The sequence below is a fragment of the Fusarium fujikuroi genome, chromosome FFUJ_chr08, assembly GCF_900079805.1.
Source record: "Fusarium fujikuroi IMI 58289 draft genome, chromosome FFUJ_chr08".
NCBI classification, from domain to species: domain Eukaryota; kingdom Fungi; phylum Ascomycota; class Sordariomycetes; order Hypocreales; family Nectriaceae; genus Fusarium; species Fusarium fujikuroi.
The window spans coordinates 567,516-583,781 of record NC_036629.1 but is presented as its reverse complement, the minus strand read 5'-3'; the positions used below and the strand labels follow the sequence as shown (position 1 = coordinate 583,781).

The following is a 16,266-nucleotide window of genomic DNA, read 5'->3' as shown; positions in this document are numbered from 1 at the left end:
ACGTAATCAGATCGGCGCCGGCGGAAAGTTGAAACCCGCTTTTCTCGGAGTTGGTGGGATACCGAGGCCGGACTGTGGATCCTGTGTTACACGGATTGAGATTTTCTGGTTCCATTACAAAGATGTGCTACGTGCTTTGAAATGCGCTCGGAGATTGGAAATGAAGAGATTGCGAAGGATTTTCTTTGTGCTACGAACCTCGGCTCGGTGCTTTGCTGCTCCGTTGAAGGGCACGACCGTGGCGATGAAGTGAAGCATTTGCTTGACGGCCTTTCAAGAGCTCACTGTAGCGCTGCATGAGGATGACGCCAGTCTGTACTTTGTAGGGCTGAACTAAGGAGCTAGATGGGCGATCTGATGCAGGCAGGGCACCCCCAGGTTAGCCCAGTTTGTCTGGGGGCTGTTTGACTAACGAGATACGTACGTCGCGGAGGCATGCAGTCTTCGATGCTATTAATAGCAGCAGGCCCAAGTAGAGGCACTTGCGTCTTGAAAGAATCCACAATAGCATGAGCTGGACCTTGCTGATCTTAGCCGTCATGTAGTTGCCGCATGTGTTTGTGTATCACGGTAGATATGTAGAAGTATGAAGCTGAGGAGATGCCATAATTAAATACATTCAGTCACCCCGGATTCATCATGAACAACATCCGACCAACGCGTCAAAGTTCTTCAGACATCGCTTGGAACTCAAGTCCTGTAGACTGTGCCATCTCTAGGCAGCTTTCCAGTGGCCAAATACCTATCCATAGCCTTACTAGTATCACCTCCAAGATAGTGACTCGTGTGTCCAGCTCCATTCCTCGTAATGCTCACTCTATTCGTCAACTGCTCTCTCACCCCCTCGGCCCAGGTAATGCTGGTCTCAGGATCGTACACCGAAGCCGCGATCAGAATATTAGGAGCATCCTTGATACCATCTGCCAAAGGCCCCTGTGGATTCGTCAACGGTGCAGGCCAACCGATGCATGTACTCTCATAGTAATACGTCTGTGTGGCACCCCTTGTTCTTGGCGCGAATGTGACAGCGTTGATGAGCTTCTGGCGCAAGTCCACTGAAGTCTTGGACTTGTGCAACCAATCTTGACATCCGATGGCAAGGTAACTATATGGGGAACCGCTCGGATCATTGACGACTTTACCACTGGGAGTTGAAGTCGACAGCGCAGTGGCGTTACCCTTGCTAGCTTGAAGAATAGCGTCTCCGAGAGCAGCCCACGTAGACCCTGAGCCAAAGTCCAGATCAACAAAGGTAAGAAGCTCTTGTGCATTGTATCGAATTTCTTCACCGGTCACGTCAGAGCGACATGTCCCGTTGCAGCCAGGTGCAGGAATGGCCTTAGAATCAGCGCGAGCGAGAGTTTCATCCCAGATGCGGCTGGCGTTCTTCCCGTGAAGAGCGCATGTTGAGTTCTTATCGCACCATTTGAAGAATTGGTCGAGGACAGTCTCGTAGGCGGTAGCTTCAGCGAGGAGGGTTGCTATCTCGGACTGGGAGTGGTCCACGTTTGCGTCGAGAGCCATGCGGCCCACTGATTTTGGGAATAGAGATGCATATGTTGCCCCGAGGAGTGTACCGTATGAGAGACCGAGGTAGTTGAATTTTTCAAGGCCAAGAGCTTTGCGTACGACTTCATGGTCCTTTGCAACATGGACAGAGTCGAGATGTTTGATAAGAGGACCAGTGAGATTGGCACAGCTCTCACCCACGCTTCGACTGTAGTTGAACAGCGCATCGTATTCTTCATCTGTAGTGACGAAAGTCTTGACCCGTTTATTGAAGGCCTTGGGATCGCATTTTACAGGACTGCTCACACCAACACCACGGGGATCGAGACCGATGATATCGTAGGTATCACGAAGCTCATCCGAGAAAGAGATCGCCGGGACGTATGGTGATCCAGCGACGGTGACGGCTCCAGAGGCACCAGGTCCACCAGTGTTGAAGAACAGAACACCATGTTTTTCGCCTTTGCCAGTATGGTTCAAGCGGGTGAAGACCAGCTCAACTGTATCGTCTCCCTTGGCAGACGTAGAATTCCCACTTTGGTATGCAAGAGGGACATTGATCTTTCCACAGTCAACACCCGGTGGAATTCCAGTCGGACATTCTCCCCAGCTTATCTTCGGGGCAGAAGATTTCGTCGCCGCAGCGTCAACAAACTGCAACAGTCCAAAAAGGACAAAAGGTGTCAAAAGCGCCATCTCGGACCATTGAGCATGAAAAAATTGGTCTGAGAAGAAGAGGGCATGATGAGTTGTTATATGTCCCCCTCAATGAGGCTGCATCGTGCTGACTGCCGAAAGTTAATTGGAGCCGTGTGTTCCGTGGGCGGGAGATGAATGGACTAGCTAGTGCTGACTGCTACCACAGACGTCATTGATGTACAGAAATGGAACTATTGACCCGGATGGTCGGAATCGCATTCGTTTTGATAGGCTTGGACGTATTTGTTTACGAGGGATTGGCTTTGGCGCGGTTGAGGGTGGGGATGGTGATGGGGAGGTTGGGGTTGCGCTTAGCATAGACGCGGTCGTTCGATAGTCTGATATAAGTCGTTTTAGTATAGTCTACTATATAACTAACTATTTCTTAGAGATTAAATGTCTCGTATTCTTCAATTGCCTTGACCAATCATCTAATATGTATGCTGTACGTAGATAGAATTCTTTATCATGCAGCCTCAACTGGGAGAGCATGGTTGTGTACTATTTGTCAAACGCGGGTAGTGCTGCAAAATGAAACTTTCAGTAGACAATAACTATATATCTGAATAATGCGAGAAGTGATGCTGGGACTGGTGTCTACCTTGTGCTCGATTGAGGACGATATCTGTAAGCTCGTTTTCGTGTCTTGTGACATTGCCAGTGAATATGTTTTGCAACGAACTGCTGTGCCGTTCAACCTACCGGGCTGCAATTGTGACTCTCTTGATGATAGGTTGATATGCGTGTGCACAGGCTCTTCAGTAATGAATCGTGCCACTGAGAATTCATGAGCTACAGGAACGATTGAATCAAGCACATTGACCAAGTGAGAGGTAATGCACGCTGCTTCACCGATTCTGAAAATTTGAGCATAAAGGTATTCATTGTAGGATGAAGCGACGGTATGAGAGCCATTGGCCGTTGATGTGCCGAGTTCCAAGCTGGTAGACCGTAGTTCCAGGGGTGAAACTTGTAGCAGCCGTAACTCGATCTACGATGGGTTCATCTCTTATTTGATACTTCTATGATCGAGATTGACACCCCAATATGCATTTGAAACGAATTTTCGAATGTTCGAAGCATTGGCGAAGCATGTGTCTTCTTTGGCATCCGGTTTATCTCATAAACCGCCTCACCCAAATTAAGGAGCATCAAGGACCGAGTCAAAGAACAGCGCCACGACGAGGCAATTTGGCACTCAGGGGTTCCAAAATCCGATTGACCGTATCTCAAGCCATTTGCCATCAGTTTTGTCAATTCTATAAGAGCAAAAAAGGAGATGCCTGTACTTGTGCTTGCGCCCCCTTCGGAAGCCATTCACAGCAAAAAAAGGTTCGCAAAGCACTGGGCATGCCTACTAATCCCCCCTGAACGCTGAGCGAACAGGATTTACCCCCGAGTTGACCCAGGGGACAATTACCGTGTCTGCATCTCCCACCCAGACAGAGCGAGCCGGAGTCGAACCGGCGGACTTTGGATCCACGTTGCCAGACGGTTCACCATGCTTTAACCACCCAGCCACCGCTCCGGTAATTGTTGGAAACAGTGTCTGTGTTTTTGGTTTATAAAGGTATTGACAGTCATGTCGTGGGGAAAGTGGTGGAGTACGCTTGGTGTTGCGGTAGTTGCTCCTTCCTGCGTTGAGAACTGGGAAAAGGAGCGCCGACAGGGGAAGGAACGAGAGGGGCGCGGTGAATGTGCCACCTGTGGCTGACAAGACCAGTACTAGCAGTGCTTCTCACCATGTGCTGAAAACGTTTCAGCAGAGCTGCCTAAAAAGCAGCGCGAAAAAATAAAAGAGGAGTGAGTTTTGATGTGGCCGAAGAAAAATGGTGCGCGAGATATCTTGGGGTTTCACGTGACCCAGTCAGTCCACGGGAGATCGCCGCCAAGCGGGGCGGAGGATGGCTCTAGTGGCACGTCTCCAACTTCATGCCTCTGCGCTAATAGACAGATATGGGTGTGTGTTGAGCTTGGTTGTAAAAGACTGAAATCAGAAGACTGCTAAGTGAAACAAGTATTCAGGCTAATTGAGCCAGTCCTGCGGTGTGGATTAGCCAATGTAAGGAGAGAACACATCTGCTACTACCAGCTCGCCTTTGGCGACCAGAACAAGAAGACACCTTCTGTAGCTGGGGAATTGGACAGTGATGGTAAAAGGATCACTGGTGCAGGGAGTTGAACAGAGTGACTGGAGGTAAGGTTTTTTTTTCAGTGGGGAGCAAGGAGCAAAAACAAAAAATACACAATGTTCACCGTGACCATTAGGCCACGGCTAGCATGGTGAACCGTCTGGCAGACAAGGGCTTACTGCATGACCTGAACTATAAGACAGCACCCTGAAAAAATTCCGAGAAAACAAGAAGACTTTTCGAACCAGTGGTCTGCAGGATAGAGTTCCTCATGAGGGTCCGACAAAATTTAAAAAAGAACACAATGAATCACCGTGACCGTCAGGCCACGGCTAGCATGGTGAACCGTCTGGCAGACAGCATCACATAGCGTAACACTCTTTAAAAGGCATTCTTGGGCAGCACAAGCTGCCCTGAACAAAAATTGTGAACCACAGTCCTCGAACCTGAGTTCTAAAAGAAAGTTTCATCCTTTGACTTTTCTCAAAAAATGAACACAATGTGCACCGTGACCATCAGGCCACGGCGAGCATGGTGAACCGTCTGGCAGACAACACCTTACCAGTAATATTGACTATAGCTTGTCACCATCGTTTGAACCTCCACGACACCCAGGATTTTATGTAGTTCTCACCCAGAAGCTGGAGAATAAAGTTCGAGCGCATAATAGGGAAAAAAAGTACACAATGTTCACCGTGACCATTAGGCCACAGTTAGCATGGTGAACCGTCTGGCAGACAACATGTATAGACGCAACTTGGTCTATAACTCCTCTGCCAGAATTGTTCATCTGCATCCCCACACAACCAGGAGGTTTCAAACCAAGAAACAAGAAACAGAGTTTCGGCAACCAGCAAAAAGTACACAATGTTCGCCATGACCGTCAGGCCACAGCTAGCATGGTGAAGCGTAGCAGATGATATGTATGGACGCAACTCGGCCTATACCACATCTGATTGAATGGCATATGTACAAAACCACGAATATTGGGTATCGAACTTGTGCAATATTTGATAGAGTTTCCCCCATCGGCCAAAAAAGACACAGTGTTTCACCGTGACCGTCAGGCCACAGTTAGCATGGCGAAGCGTCGGCAGACAACTACTCATTGCATAACCTGACCTATAACATGCTGAACTAAGTTGAGGTGCCTTGGGACTAAACCGCTGCAGCCAATTTTCTAACTTGAAAGCAAGAGAACAGACTTTCGCTATGTAGAAAAATAAAAAGACATGTTCGCTATGACCATTACGCCATGACTTGCATGGTGAAGCGTCGCCAGACATTCGACTCAAAGTTCTCAGACCTTATACAACTATTGCAAGTACTACTGCCATAGAGACATTTCATCTACTATGTGCAAGAGCCAAAGCCATCAACAAATTCCTATTCAGCCAGAGCTACGGGGCATCAAAAAGAGATTTGAGCATCTATAATACTGAAGAATGGTATGATAAATCGCACTCGAACTGTAGTGAAACTGTAAAAAAAGACTAAAAAATATATTCAGGATGGTTGCCATGGCCCATTGGGCCACAGCGCGCATGGTGAAACGAAGCAGCTATTGGGGTCTTAGATACTGGACCTTATAAAACTGTTACAGATTCTCATAGGTGTAAGTAGGGATGATTGCCCCTTTCATCGCTGTGCATATGGATACAGGATGGGATACACCGTCGGCAAGTTTACAAAGCCATGTTGCAGAGATGGCAGAGTGAAGCACTAATACAGTCAATGCCGAAGAGCCATGTCCATGTTGGAACTTTGCGACTACGTCCCAAATGCTGCTCATTGCACCCGACTCTCGGTCGCCACTCTGAGTTGAGAATTGCCATAAAGGAGTCACATTTTAATGCAATCATATGACTGCGGCTTCTCACGAAGGGTTAGAGATCAATAAACTGATCATATTTATATCTTCATTTTGAGGGCTACCTCGTAGGTATTCTCGGACAACAGAGGCATTGGATACAGGTGGATGGCATGGTGTGGACAACGAGGACGCGAAGAGTGCCTGGGAAGGAGCCTGGGGGCTGTCACTCGCTGGAGTCTATTATCTCAGTGATGTTCGAATTGAACTTCTCCTCAGAAAATCGACCACACGAGAACATGGGAGCCAGTAAAAAGCGCATTGTCTCCATCATCGCGGACGAAAACACCGCTCGTCAAGACGCCTGAGCCTGAAGACCACTACAAATGCCACAGCAAGCCAGATGCACATCTCTACCAGGAAACCCACCTCGCAAGCCCGACGACCTGCTCGCAAAGTCCCATGAAGACCCTCGCAACCCAACGGAGCACCGAGCTTCAACAGACTCATCATCAACATCTCGTGCGATACCGCAATGCTCACGAGGGAAGGAGCAACGAATCACGGCGCACAAATCCTTCGTCAAATTGCTGACGCAAAAGAGGGCCGGATCTGGTGTTATCGCTCGGGAGTCGTGCGGGCGAGACGGCTTGGAGACTCACGATTGACCCAAACACCCGGGATTGGTTCAACATCAAACTCGATCAATTGGCCCTGAGTCAAACATTGTTGCTGGTGCAGTGCGCCGATCCTACCCCTTCGATGTGCCGGACGATCTTCTTAAGGAAGCCCTGGGGGCAAAATCATCGAAATTTACCAGAAGAAAGCTCTTCGACTCTGGAACTATGTGAACACGATTGCACTACCTATGCCCCTGATCTGTATCTATGTGACAAGGGGAAGGAAGTTTGCATTCACTTCAACTCCCAGCAAAAATTGTCTACTGAAAGCGCACAAGAAAAAGCCCCGACGACAAGACCTCCAAGAACATAATAGAGAGGAGGCAACCCGTCAACAGGCATCCATCATAAAGTGCTTGGTGTGAGCGAGTTAGGAGAGCCAATTAGAATGGCCAACGTCCACGTCACGAATCTTCCGGAGCCAAGAGGCATCAGTTGGTATAAAAGAGAGTTCTTTGTGAACCAGGATACCAGTGGCGCTCAAGCCGTCCCTACTGGCTGGGGTTATATGTTTCGGTAAACCTGGCAAAGCTTACCTTAAGGTACCTCAAGAATATGTAGTGAGGGGAGTGGCAGAACCTTGTTTCTCCTATATACTTTAGGCAAAAAGCACGAGGAGGATCCAACACAGATGATTATCGCAATAGTTAGGCACCAGCTTTTGTCTCTTGTATGGAGTAGAAATTAGCCTATTTAATTTATCTTATACTGGGCCTTTAAAGAGACCTTGAGATCTTACCAATGAAGTCAGAATACTGCAAAGCTCACTAGCAGGCTTATGGTAGCAGAAGGGACATGTAGCAAAAGATCACTGTTTATGGCATAGATAACAAGAGTGAAATTGAGATGTGCTTGTGGCTCCTTGTGAGATTTCTGGACAGTTTCTCGGCATATGGTGTTTCGCCCATGTCACCAAGGATCCTAGGTGGCATCGGAATATCGCTTTCGTCTTCCGATCATCCGAAATTTTACAGCGGTATTGAAAGAAAGGTTGGACCAATAGGTGGCATTTATCACTGCCTTATTGTCTCTTTGCGCAAGCCCATAAGCTGACTTGATGTGTCAAGATGGTATCCTTCCCGACAAGCCATCAGCTGACACCGATTCTTTGTCCTCATTCAACCGATCTCTCAACTCGGACAATCTATTACGTATCCGTATTTTCCTCTGCATAAGAAGTAAGGTTCAAAGTGAGACAGGGCAGGTCTGGAATGGTCCTTGCAGATCATAGCGCAAAGCGGCCCAAAATGAGGCGTCTTGCCCTGAAACCGCGTGTCTAAAATTGGAAGTCATGTCTCTGGCATGGATCACCTCTGGGCATGCCTTTTCAGCTGAGGCTTTCTTAAGTGCAGTGAGGATGCCACTGCGTCATGGCTTGTACTATTGAAGAAATTATACGAGGTGGCGTTCGTTTCCTCGTGGTACTGTAATCACGGTTAAGTGAAGCGGGTGAACGCATCCTAGGCTAATTCAAATGGAATAAGCTTATTGAGAAACTTATAACTGCCGGCTTCCCCGCAAGCATATTGAGTGATCATCAATTCCACTTTTACCACTTCACAATGTTGTTTCAGAATATCCTCATCGCCGCTTCCATCGGCCTCGCAGCCGCATCTCAGTCCTCGGGGCAAGGATGTGGTCGCAAGATCGCACCCTGTCCCGAAGATACCACCTGCAAGCCAACTCTTGACAACTGCAAAGACCTCAACAAATGCTCAGGCATGTGTTACTTCAAGAACCAATATCAAACCTGTGGAGGCTTCCGCGCCACGCCTCCTCCGCCCTGCAAGAAGGGAACCCACTGTGTTGATGACCCTCGAACCCCCGGGGACTGCGGCATGGCTTGTGATAAGCCTGGCATCTGTGCGCCCAAGAAACCGCACACATGCGGAGGAATTATCGGAAAGGAATGCCCCAAGGGTCTGTACTGTTACGATGATCCGTCGGATGATTGTAATCCTAAGAAGGGCGGGAATGATTGCTCTGGAATTTGCCTGTAGGGAGCAGCTTTGAGGGTACACTCATGCATGACCCGACTCACATCATTTACGACGGTCGAAAGTGTATTGATGAATACAACGAATTATGGAAAGGATGGGCTGATAACTTTATGCATGACTGATCTGATGTGTTAAATCTTGACAACTGAACCGCCAATTAAATAGAGATTCACATGTATTCGAGGGAACGTTACAATTACAATTCCATGGCCTCAAAATATTCTCACGTGTTCAATTTGGGGAATCACGAGCTGAAACACCATCAGCTGTAGAAACGGGTGATCGCCGTGCATGAAATCCGCCCCGTAATGCGTTTCAAAACATTGGTGTCAAACATGTAATTTAAACAAATGTCCAAGCTCTACCAATTGTTTCTTGAGCTGGAAATCCTTCCAATTTGATGGCTTTTTGCGAAACGAGATTGGATGATTTAATTGAAGAATTGACCAATGATCGTAAATCCTCTTCAATGCCAAACACGGGATGTTTCATAAACGCGGCTCTAGATTAATTGCTTCGGGAAAATGATTGCGATCAACGCAAGGGCTTCTATTCATCTATATACGATCCGGAAAATATGCTGGAGAATTGTGTCAAGTTGTACACACTTTTACAGTAATTGCCAAAACGCTGCAGCAACACCAACAGCAGCATAGAAGTTGGGTCCTGCGGAATTGGCGACGTTGGAACCGTCGGTCAGAGACGGAGTTGCAGTAGCAGTATCGGCAGTTCCAGTAATCGTGACAACAGAGTCATCGCTAGTCTGATCAGCCGTCGCTTCAGCTGCACTGCCCGATGCGTCGTTCGTTTCTTTCGGCTTGCTGACCGTGGTCTTGATCGAGGTCGCGGTTGTTTCACCAGCAGATGACTCAGAAGTGACCTCAGAGGTCTTGTCACTTGAAGTCTCCTCAACCTTGGATTCCGTCTTGGCCTCTGTAGTGGTAGTCGGCACCTCATCTGTTATCTTTCCAGCCTCGGTGGTTGGTTTCACCTCGTTGCTAGCACTGGAAGTTGGGGTATCGACAGCCGTAGTCTCATCAGTCTTGGGAGATCCCCCAGAGCCTCCGAGATCAATAGGCTTCCCAAGTTCTGAATATCGTCAGCATAGCATTCATCGACAAGCTGCTATACGTACTTCCGCAAAGCTCATTTGCCCAAGCCATAGCCCCAGCTTTCTCATCGGCGCAAGTCTTGTCAGCGCATTGCACAAAGTTGCTCTGCAGCGTAGGCATTGTGCAGAAGCAGAGATAGTTCGTCGCCTCTTTGCATCCCGCGGGAGGACCATTCGTGATGAGTCCTTGGAAGCAGTCAATCTGTCGCGTGATTAGCATTAGAGAGTCCTAAGATGGCGAGTTTCATACGGCACATGTAGAGTCAGCTGCGATGGCTACCGAGGCCATGAAAAGTACCAGGTGAATGGAAGTAGGTCTTTTCATTATTGCTGATTTGAAGGACGTATCTTGGTGACGATGTTGAAATTTTCGGAAAAGCGATGAAGGAGGACGTCTGATGATGTATGTATGAGGTATAAATATCGAATGATGCCCCTGCCCTTAGCCGTGTTTCAAGATCGTCTATGCAAGACCTTGGTCGATCCTACGTTTCATCCCTCGGCCCCTTGTCAAACTCACTGAAACAACCCCCTCCCAGAACAAAATGGGGTTCTAACTGGTGATTGGATGTCAGTTGGCTCAGTGGAAGATCAAGGACTATCTGTATGTGATGTCTTATCTTATCAAACTATGATAATATTGACTCTGCCGCATGATGTTGGATGCAATGCAATAAATGATGTTCAGACTATCTTCAATATTGAATTTAGGGAACATGATATGGATTGGAGATTTTGATTAATAGTTAATGCCTCAGCCGGGGGCACGTAAGTAGAGAGTCAAAAGAGCGACTACCAGTGCTCTGGTCCAATCTCGACAGTGTTGATGTCAACGCCGTCCTTGAACCAACGATCCTCTTCACTGATCTTGACATTGTTTCCGCTCATCTGCCTCTTCTTCATCAGACCATTCTCATCGAAAGTCCAGTCCTCAAGTCCGTAGCATCGCCACCACTGACCATCATCATCGCGAAACTCATACCAGAACTGCACGGCGATCTGCGAGCGTCAGAATGAGATCTTCCTTCAAGAATCCAGAAAAGCCGTGGTGACAGAGCTTCATCTCAGAGAGTTGGCTCACCTTATTGTCATCAAAAGCAAAAAGCTCCTTGCGCAATTTATAGTCGTGTTCTCGATTCCATTTATCCGTCAAGAATTTCTCAATTTGGTCACGACCCTTGATGAAGGTATCTCGGTTACGTCAGATCGAGTCAGGCGTGTAAGCCATCTTGACCTTTGCTGGATCTCTTGAACAGAACGTGAGTCATATGTTTGCTTACGAGTGGAGGGGATCTTACTGGGTGTTCCATCCATCTTGGGCGGCTTTGACTTTTACGTGAGCAGTCTCTCTGGTGTAAGGAGGGAAAGGGGGACGTTGTTCAGCCATGTTGTTGATTGAAGAGATCCGAATGAGTAATGGAGGTACTGATATGTAGTTGAAGAGGTGAGACATAAGCTTTATACTATCTGAGGAGACGATATGCGGCAAAAGCGGGGTTTATTGCGGCGCGCTGACTGCGGCGTTCTTGGTGATGACCTGGATGTCAATCCTGAATAATTGATTACGCGTGCATTATAGAACCCTTAGTCAAACTAGATGCCGAGAATCCGAGCGAAGCTAGAGAGAAATGACTCATGGGCGTTTTCTTTGTTGTAGTCGAAAGAACGAGCTTTTGATATATATGCCTCAAATTGATTCGGCTCGTATTTCTGTTATGTACTGTCATAGGTTCAAGATATCCTAAGTTTGACTTCCACCCTGAAGACCGTTGAGAAACTATAACTGTGCTCGTATAGCTTTCACTTCCACAATGCACTATTGGCTGATAGAAATATATTTTGACGTGATAAGTAAGGGGAACCTCTCCGGGCAAGGAAGGTAAGTAATTGCCAGAGAATGAATATCAGATGGGAGATTCAAAGGCAGTCCTAGAAATAAGATCAATAGTCGGAGGGTTGTAAGTCGTTACCAGTCCAGGAGGACAAGCTAGATTATCTATGGTAATATAAGGTCTCAGCCACAAGTCTCAACTGTAAATAATAGAACAGCTTCACCCGAGGTGACCAGACCGAAAGACTCTGAACCATCCAGGGTTGGTGCTCTTGCTTCGTTACTCTGGAACATGCATCTTTCGACCGTGAAATTAGTCTGGCACACAGCTAGCCTATCCCAGCTTCAATTGTATCCTATAGCTTGTATAGAAGGACTATGTGCCCAGCCTATCCAGCAATCTCAGCTTGTTTCTAGAAATACACTATTGCATCGGAATGTCCCTGAATTCAATCAGCTGTTACCTATTCAATCTTCAGACTTGAGAGTAGCTCAAGAGTACGCCCAAATCTTAGTTTCTTTTACTATACCAGCACGATTCGCTCAATTTTCGAGTTCTGGTGGCTTGATTCCGCGAATTGCCCTTTAAACATGAACCCATCAAGGAAAACCTCCCCTTTCACTCCATATTGGAGCGTACCATCCGTGCTAGGAGACAGTAAAAGAGGGGTACTACAGCCCCCAATGAGCCAAATTTCATCACCAATCGCAGCACCCTCTCGACCAAGGCCCATGTAACCATTGGAAGTGATGAACGGATCCCAAGATACCAGGCGCTTCATTCTGATAAACGCCTTTTGTCCGGGCCCTATGCCACTGCTTTTGAGCTTGAACCCGTACGCTTCAAGCCGCTTACACAATGCTGAGCCACTGCACCAGTTGTAGAAAATTGTTGGAATGTCGTCAGGCGAGGGGACGGGCTCCAGGTAAATCCCATCTAGACTCAAAGTTCGGATGAAGGCTTCTGCTCGACTGACGGCATCTGCATACGGTGCAGGTTCCTCCACTGGAGTCATCCAGAAATCTAGATACTGTTGGTACAGTTTTGAGTTGGCATTTGAGAAGTCAGAGGCTCTATCGCGAGGACAGAAATCAGCTATTGAACTGATCCTATCAATCAAGACTCCCGAGACCGTCAGCTGATCTCCCTCAAAGAGAGGTTTGAAAGGAACTGCTTCAGAGGCATTAAAAAAGCTCTCCTCATGGCCGATATGGCTGAGACCCAAGCAACGCCTCAGCCTCTGTGAGTGCCAGTTGGGCACCCAAGAAGGGCCTGCGAAAGGACGCAAGACTGGGTTTCCAGGTGATCCAGAGCAGATGTTATCGCGTTGCTCAGGAGCACAGAGGCCAAGAAACTCCAAATTACAATGGATATCTGCATGTAAGATAGCTGAACGCTTGTAGACCTCCTCGGGCTCGAGATCGTACCGAACTGAAGTTGCATCAGCCTCCCGGGGGTTGCAAACACCCAGTAACGAATAGACCTGATCGTGGGCAAAAGTTGCTCGGGTGAAACGGAGATGCTCCATCAGCCAGAAAAGACCAAACTGATTCTGATCTGTTTCTAATGCCTGCCTGAGCTCTCTCAACACTCTCACAGGCCGTACTTCGCCCGTGTTTCCACGCTTGAGCTTTTTTATTGGCCGTGGCCGTGCAAGTAACGACTTAACAGCCATGTCGACGCCCCGGAACACATCATCCATGGAGATTGAGTCCGACCCGCAGAGAAAGATGGCGGTCTTTGGGAGCACGGATTCCTGAATCACCCATCGTCGATGAAACCACTCGCAACCAAGCAGGCGTTGAATTGCATCCCAGCCCATAGGATCAAACGGGATCTCGTTGTCTGTGTGATGTGAACTGAGTCGACGCAAATACTGGAATGCATAGCGCAAATAGCTGTCGTATTCATGGATCCAGACGACCACGGACCTCGCTTTTGAGTAGATATCCCGCATCAGCGGAATCTGCAACGCCTTCTCATTATTATCCAGCTGATCGATGCAGATCATGTCAATCCACATCGGCAACCTCTCATTGCCTTCAAAGATTTGCGGCAAGGTTTCAGGTATATGGCAGAGCATGTTGACGAGAAAGGATTCCAGATTGAGAGAAATAGGTAGGTTCTTGACTCCACAGCCTGACTCAAGGGACATAGCCCGGTCTGCTTTCTTGTCTCCCCAGACATGCGAAACGGAGACGAATGCAGGCGCACTGGCTATGCTGAATCTTCGTACACGGCCACTGAGGCCCCCTGAAGCAGTTGCCGGAAGAAGATCGAGCAGCCGTATCTCATGCGCTGGCTCGCGAAGGCAGTAATAGTGGCTAGAGTCCATTTCGACGGCGAGTTCTGGAACGCGAGTGTTTGGGTCGAGATGACAAGGCTGTCAATATCCCCTCCCTGTTGACCCTTGTCTTATATTCGGAATTACTCGTTCCGGCGCCTGTCTATCCAATCGAAGATGCAGATGATTCTGCCGCCGGCCACGCTGCACTTCGTACCCGTTTCAACCCTGTGGTCACTTTCACCAGGATCTGTGTTGAGGTCCAAGTTAAAAACCTGTCTATACGACGAGTTCCAGCGTCGGCAAATTTTCAGCATCTCGGATGAGCTCAAGGATCTGTATTTCTAGGCAAGAGAATCACATCTTTTCATACTGCCTCGGCTTGACTTCAGCTCCTAACCGACTTGCATCTTACATCCTAGTCAGCCACATGAGACGAGAAGTCTCATTGGCTATGTGTAAAGCCAAGAATCGTCAGCGCCTAATCGCGGGGAATATGCACCTTTCATCTAGGTCCTTTTCAAGCGAGCCCATCTCAAGTCCACCATCCATGCTCATCATCAGCCTCTATCAATCAGGCCCATAAGTCGGATACAACATGAAAGAACTTGATCCTGCGCTATACACCATAGCATGGATCGCGCCCTTGCAGACCGAGGCTCAGGCAGCTCGTCAAATGCTTGATAATCTTCACGATGGAAGATTCTCTACCAGTCGAGGCGATGACTATATCTTCTCGGCAGGTGACATCAACGGCCATAATATAGTCATCGCAACCTTACCAGCCGGACAAGAATATGGAACCGGTTCAGCCGCTTCCCTTGCTAGCCAAATCAAAAAGTTCTTCACTAACCTCTGGTTTGGGCTCCTCGTTGGAGTTGTGGCAGGTCTCCCAAATCTACGAAAGACACCACCAATTGATATACGGCTTGGCGATGTGCTTGTTGGATTACCCGAAGGAGATAGTGCAGGAATAGTCGCATACGATCTGGGAAAGGAGACAACAGAGAGCTTTCAGCTTCTAAGATCTGGCCAAGTCCTGGCGAATACGGAGACAGTCGTCAGATCAGCTATTGGCAGCATCAAGATCAAGGCTCCGTATGACACTGATATCTTTCCCCCATTTTACGATAGTGTCAAAGACAAAGAACACTCAAGAGGTACATTTGCAGATCCTGGCCAGGAAAGGGATATTTTCTATGACATTGGTGATGATGGTGTTGATAGCCCCGTCCAAAGGTTACAACGGCCTACTGATAGGCGAACTCGCGTATGGTACGGTTCTATTGGATCTGGGGACCATATGATAGAAAGTACTCTCAGGCGCAATGAGATGAGAGACCGCTATGGCGTGATTGGTTTAGAGATGGCGGCTGCAGGGATAATGAATCGCATACCTGTTGGTGTGATCAGAGGCGTTTGCGACTATGCCGACCAGCACAAGAATACTGAATGGCAGCCTTATGCAGCTGCCATGGCTGCAGCTTATGCGAAAGCAGTAATCTATGAGTTTGGATGGGGCAAGGCAGCGTCAAGCTCCGGTAAGCAACTTGCCTCACCTTATTACATCTGCTCATAGGTTCGATAGATGTAGCAAAGCAAGAGATTTTCAGCACCATTCTATCTGATCGTCCACCAATTACAGACCGTTTCCTTGGGAGAGAAGCTGGGATTTTCGAAAAGGGATGGTTCTTTGCGGAATACCAGGGTCAGACAAAACACAACTAGCTCGTGAGTATGTTTCCCAGCGAAATGGAAAGTTTTGCGCGATCTTATGGATTGCTGCATCCTTAGACGAAAGTACAGGGGAGTCCTTTTCACTTCATTGAGCCGTAGTGAAACGAAATTCGGGTCTAGGGTACGTAGTGAGAACATTTTACTGCATCTGTTTCTTAGAGATTGGCTTCGGATAAAGCCCGAGAAGAACTGGCTGATTGTGATTGTCAATGCTGCTGGACTTATCCTGAGTAGACGCCTTTTGACCCCCTTTAAGGACATGAAGTATGGATCTCTATGCGTTATTTCTATAAATAAAGTCACAGTGAGAGATCTGCAGCTCGAATAAATCATTGTTGGGAAACTGGAACCTTTGGCGCCGCCATCACTTCTTTTGTGGAAAGGTCACAAGAACAATACAGCACAAGAAGAATATGACAAGTTTTCAAAGCTCCTCTATATCGTTATACTTGATGACCTTAGGTTGCCAACC

At 47.8% G+C, this 16,266-nt stretch overlaps 6 protein-coding genes and 1 non-coding gene; 2 read left to right on the top strand and 5 right to left on the bottom strand.

Moving 5' to 3' along the window:
- Positions 1-690: 690 nt before the first annotated feature.
- Positions 691-2,205, bottom strand: FFUJ_13851 (uncharacterized protein; the record flags this gene model as incomplete). Its single annotated transcript, XM_023581542.1, has 1 exon — positions 691-2,205. The coding sequence occupies one exon, from the start codon at positions 2,203-2,205 to the stop codon at positions 691-693; it is 1,515 nt and encodes a 504-aa protein (XP_023434226.1).
- A 1,445-nt stretch (positions 2,206-3,650) lies between these two features.
- On the bottom strand, positions 3,651-3,735 carry tRNA. Its single transcript has one exon. It is a non-coding gene (tRNA).
- A 4,657-nt stretch (positions 3,736-8,392) lies between these two features.
- FFUJ_13852 (uncharacterized protein) lies at positions 8,393-8,830 on the top strand (the record flags this gene model as incomplete). Its single annotated transcript, XM_023581541.1, has 1 exon — positions 8,393-8,830. One exon carries the CDS (start codon positions 8,393-8,395, stop codon positions 8,828-8,830), a length of 438 nt encoding a protein of 145 aa, XP_023434225.1.
- Positions 8,831-9,440: 610 nt separating this feature from the next.
- On the bottom strand, positions 9,441-10,266 carry FFUJ_13853 (uncharacterized protein; the record flags this gene model as incomplete). XM_023581540.1 has 3 exons in its annotated part: positions 9,441-9,919; positions 9,966-10,143; positions 10,192-10,266. 3 exons carry the CDS (start codon positions 10,264-10,266, stop codon positions 9,441-9,443), a joined length of 732 nt encoding a protein of 243 aa, XP_023434224.1.
- A 467-nt stretch (positions 10,267-10,733) lies between these two features.
- FFUJ_13854 (uncharacterized protein) lies at positions 10,734-11,255 on the bottom strand (the record flags this gene model as incomplete). XM_023581538.1 has 3 exons in its annotated part: positions 10,734-10,940; positions 11,023-11,132; positions 11,222-11,255. 3 exons carry the CDS (start codon positions 11,253-11,255, stop codon positions 10,734-10,736), a joined length of 351 nt encoding a protein of 116 aa, XP_023434223.1.
- Positions 11,256-12,296: 1,041 nt separating this feature from the next.
- On the bottom strand, positions 12,297-14,108 carry FFUJ_13855 (HET-6OR heterokaryon incompatibility protein (het-6OR allele); the record flags this gene model as incomplete). Its single annotated transcript, XM_023581537.1, has 1 exon — positions 12,297-14,108. The coding sequence occupies one exon, from the start codon at positions 14,106-14,108 to the stop codon at positions 12,297-12,299; it is 1,812 nt and encodes a 603-aa protein (XP_023434222.1).
- Positions 14,109-14,655: 547 nt separating this feature from the next.
- Positions 14,656-15,785, top strand: FFUJ_13856 (related to calcium-independent phospholipase A2; the record flags this gene model as incomplete). XM_023581536.1 has 2 exons in its annotated part: positions 14,656-15,598; positions 15,646-15,785. 2 exons carry the CDS (start codon positions 14,656-14,658, stop codon positions 15,783-15,785), a joined length of 1,083 nt encoding a protein of 360 aa, XP_023434221.1.
- Positions 15,786-16,266: the final 481 nt, after the last annotated feature.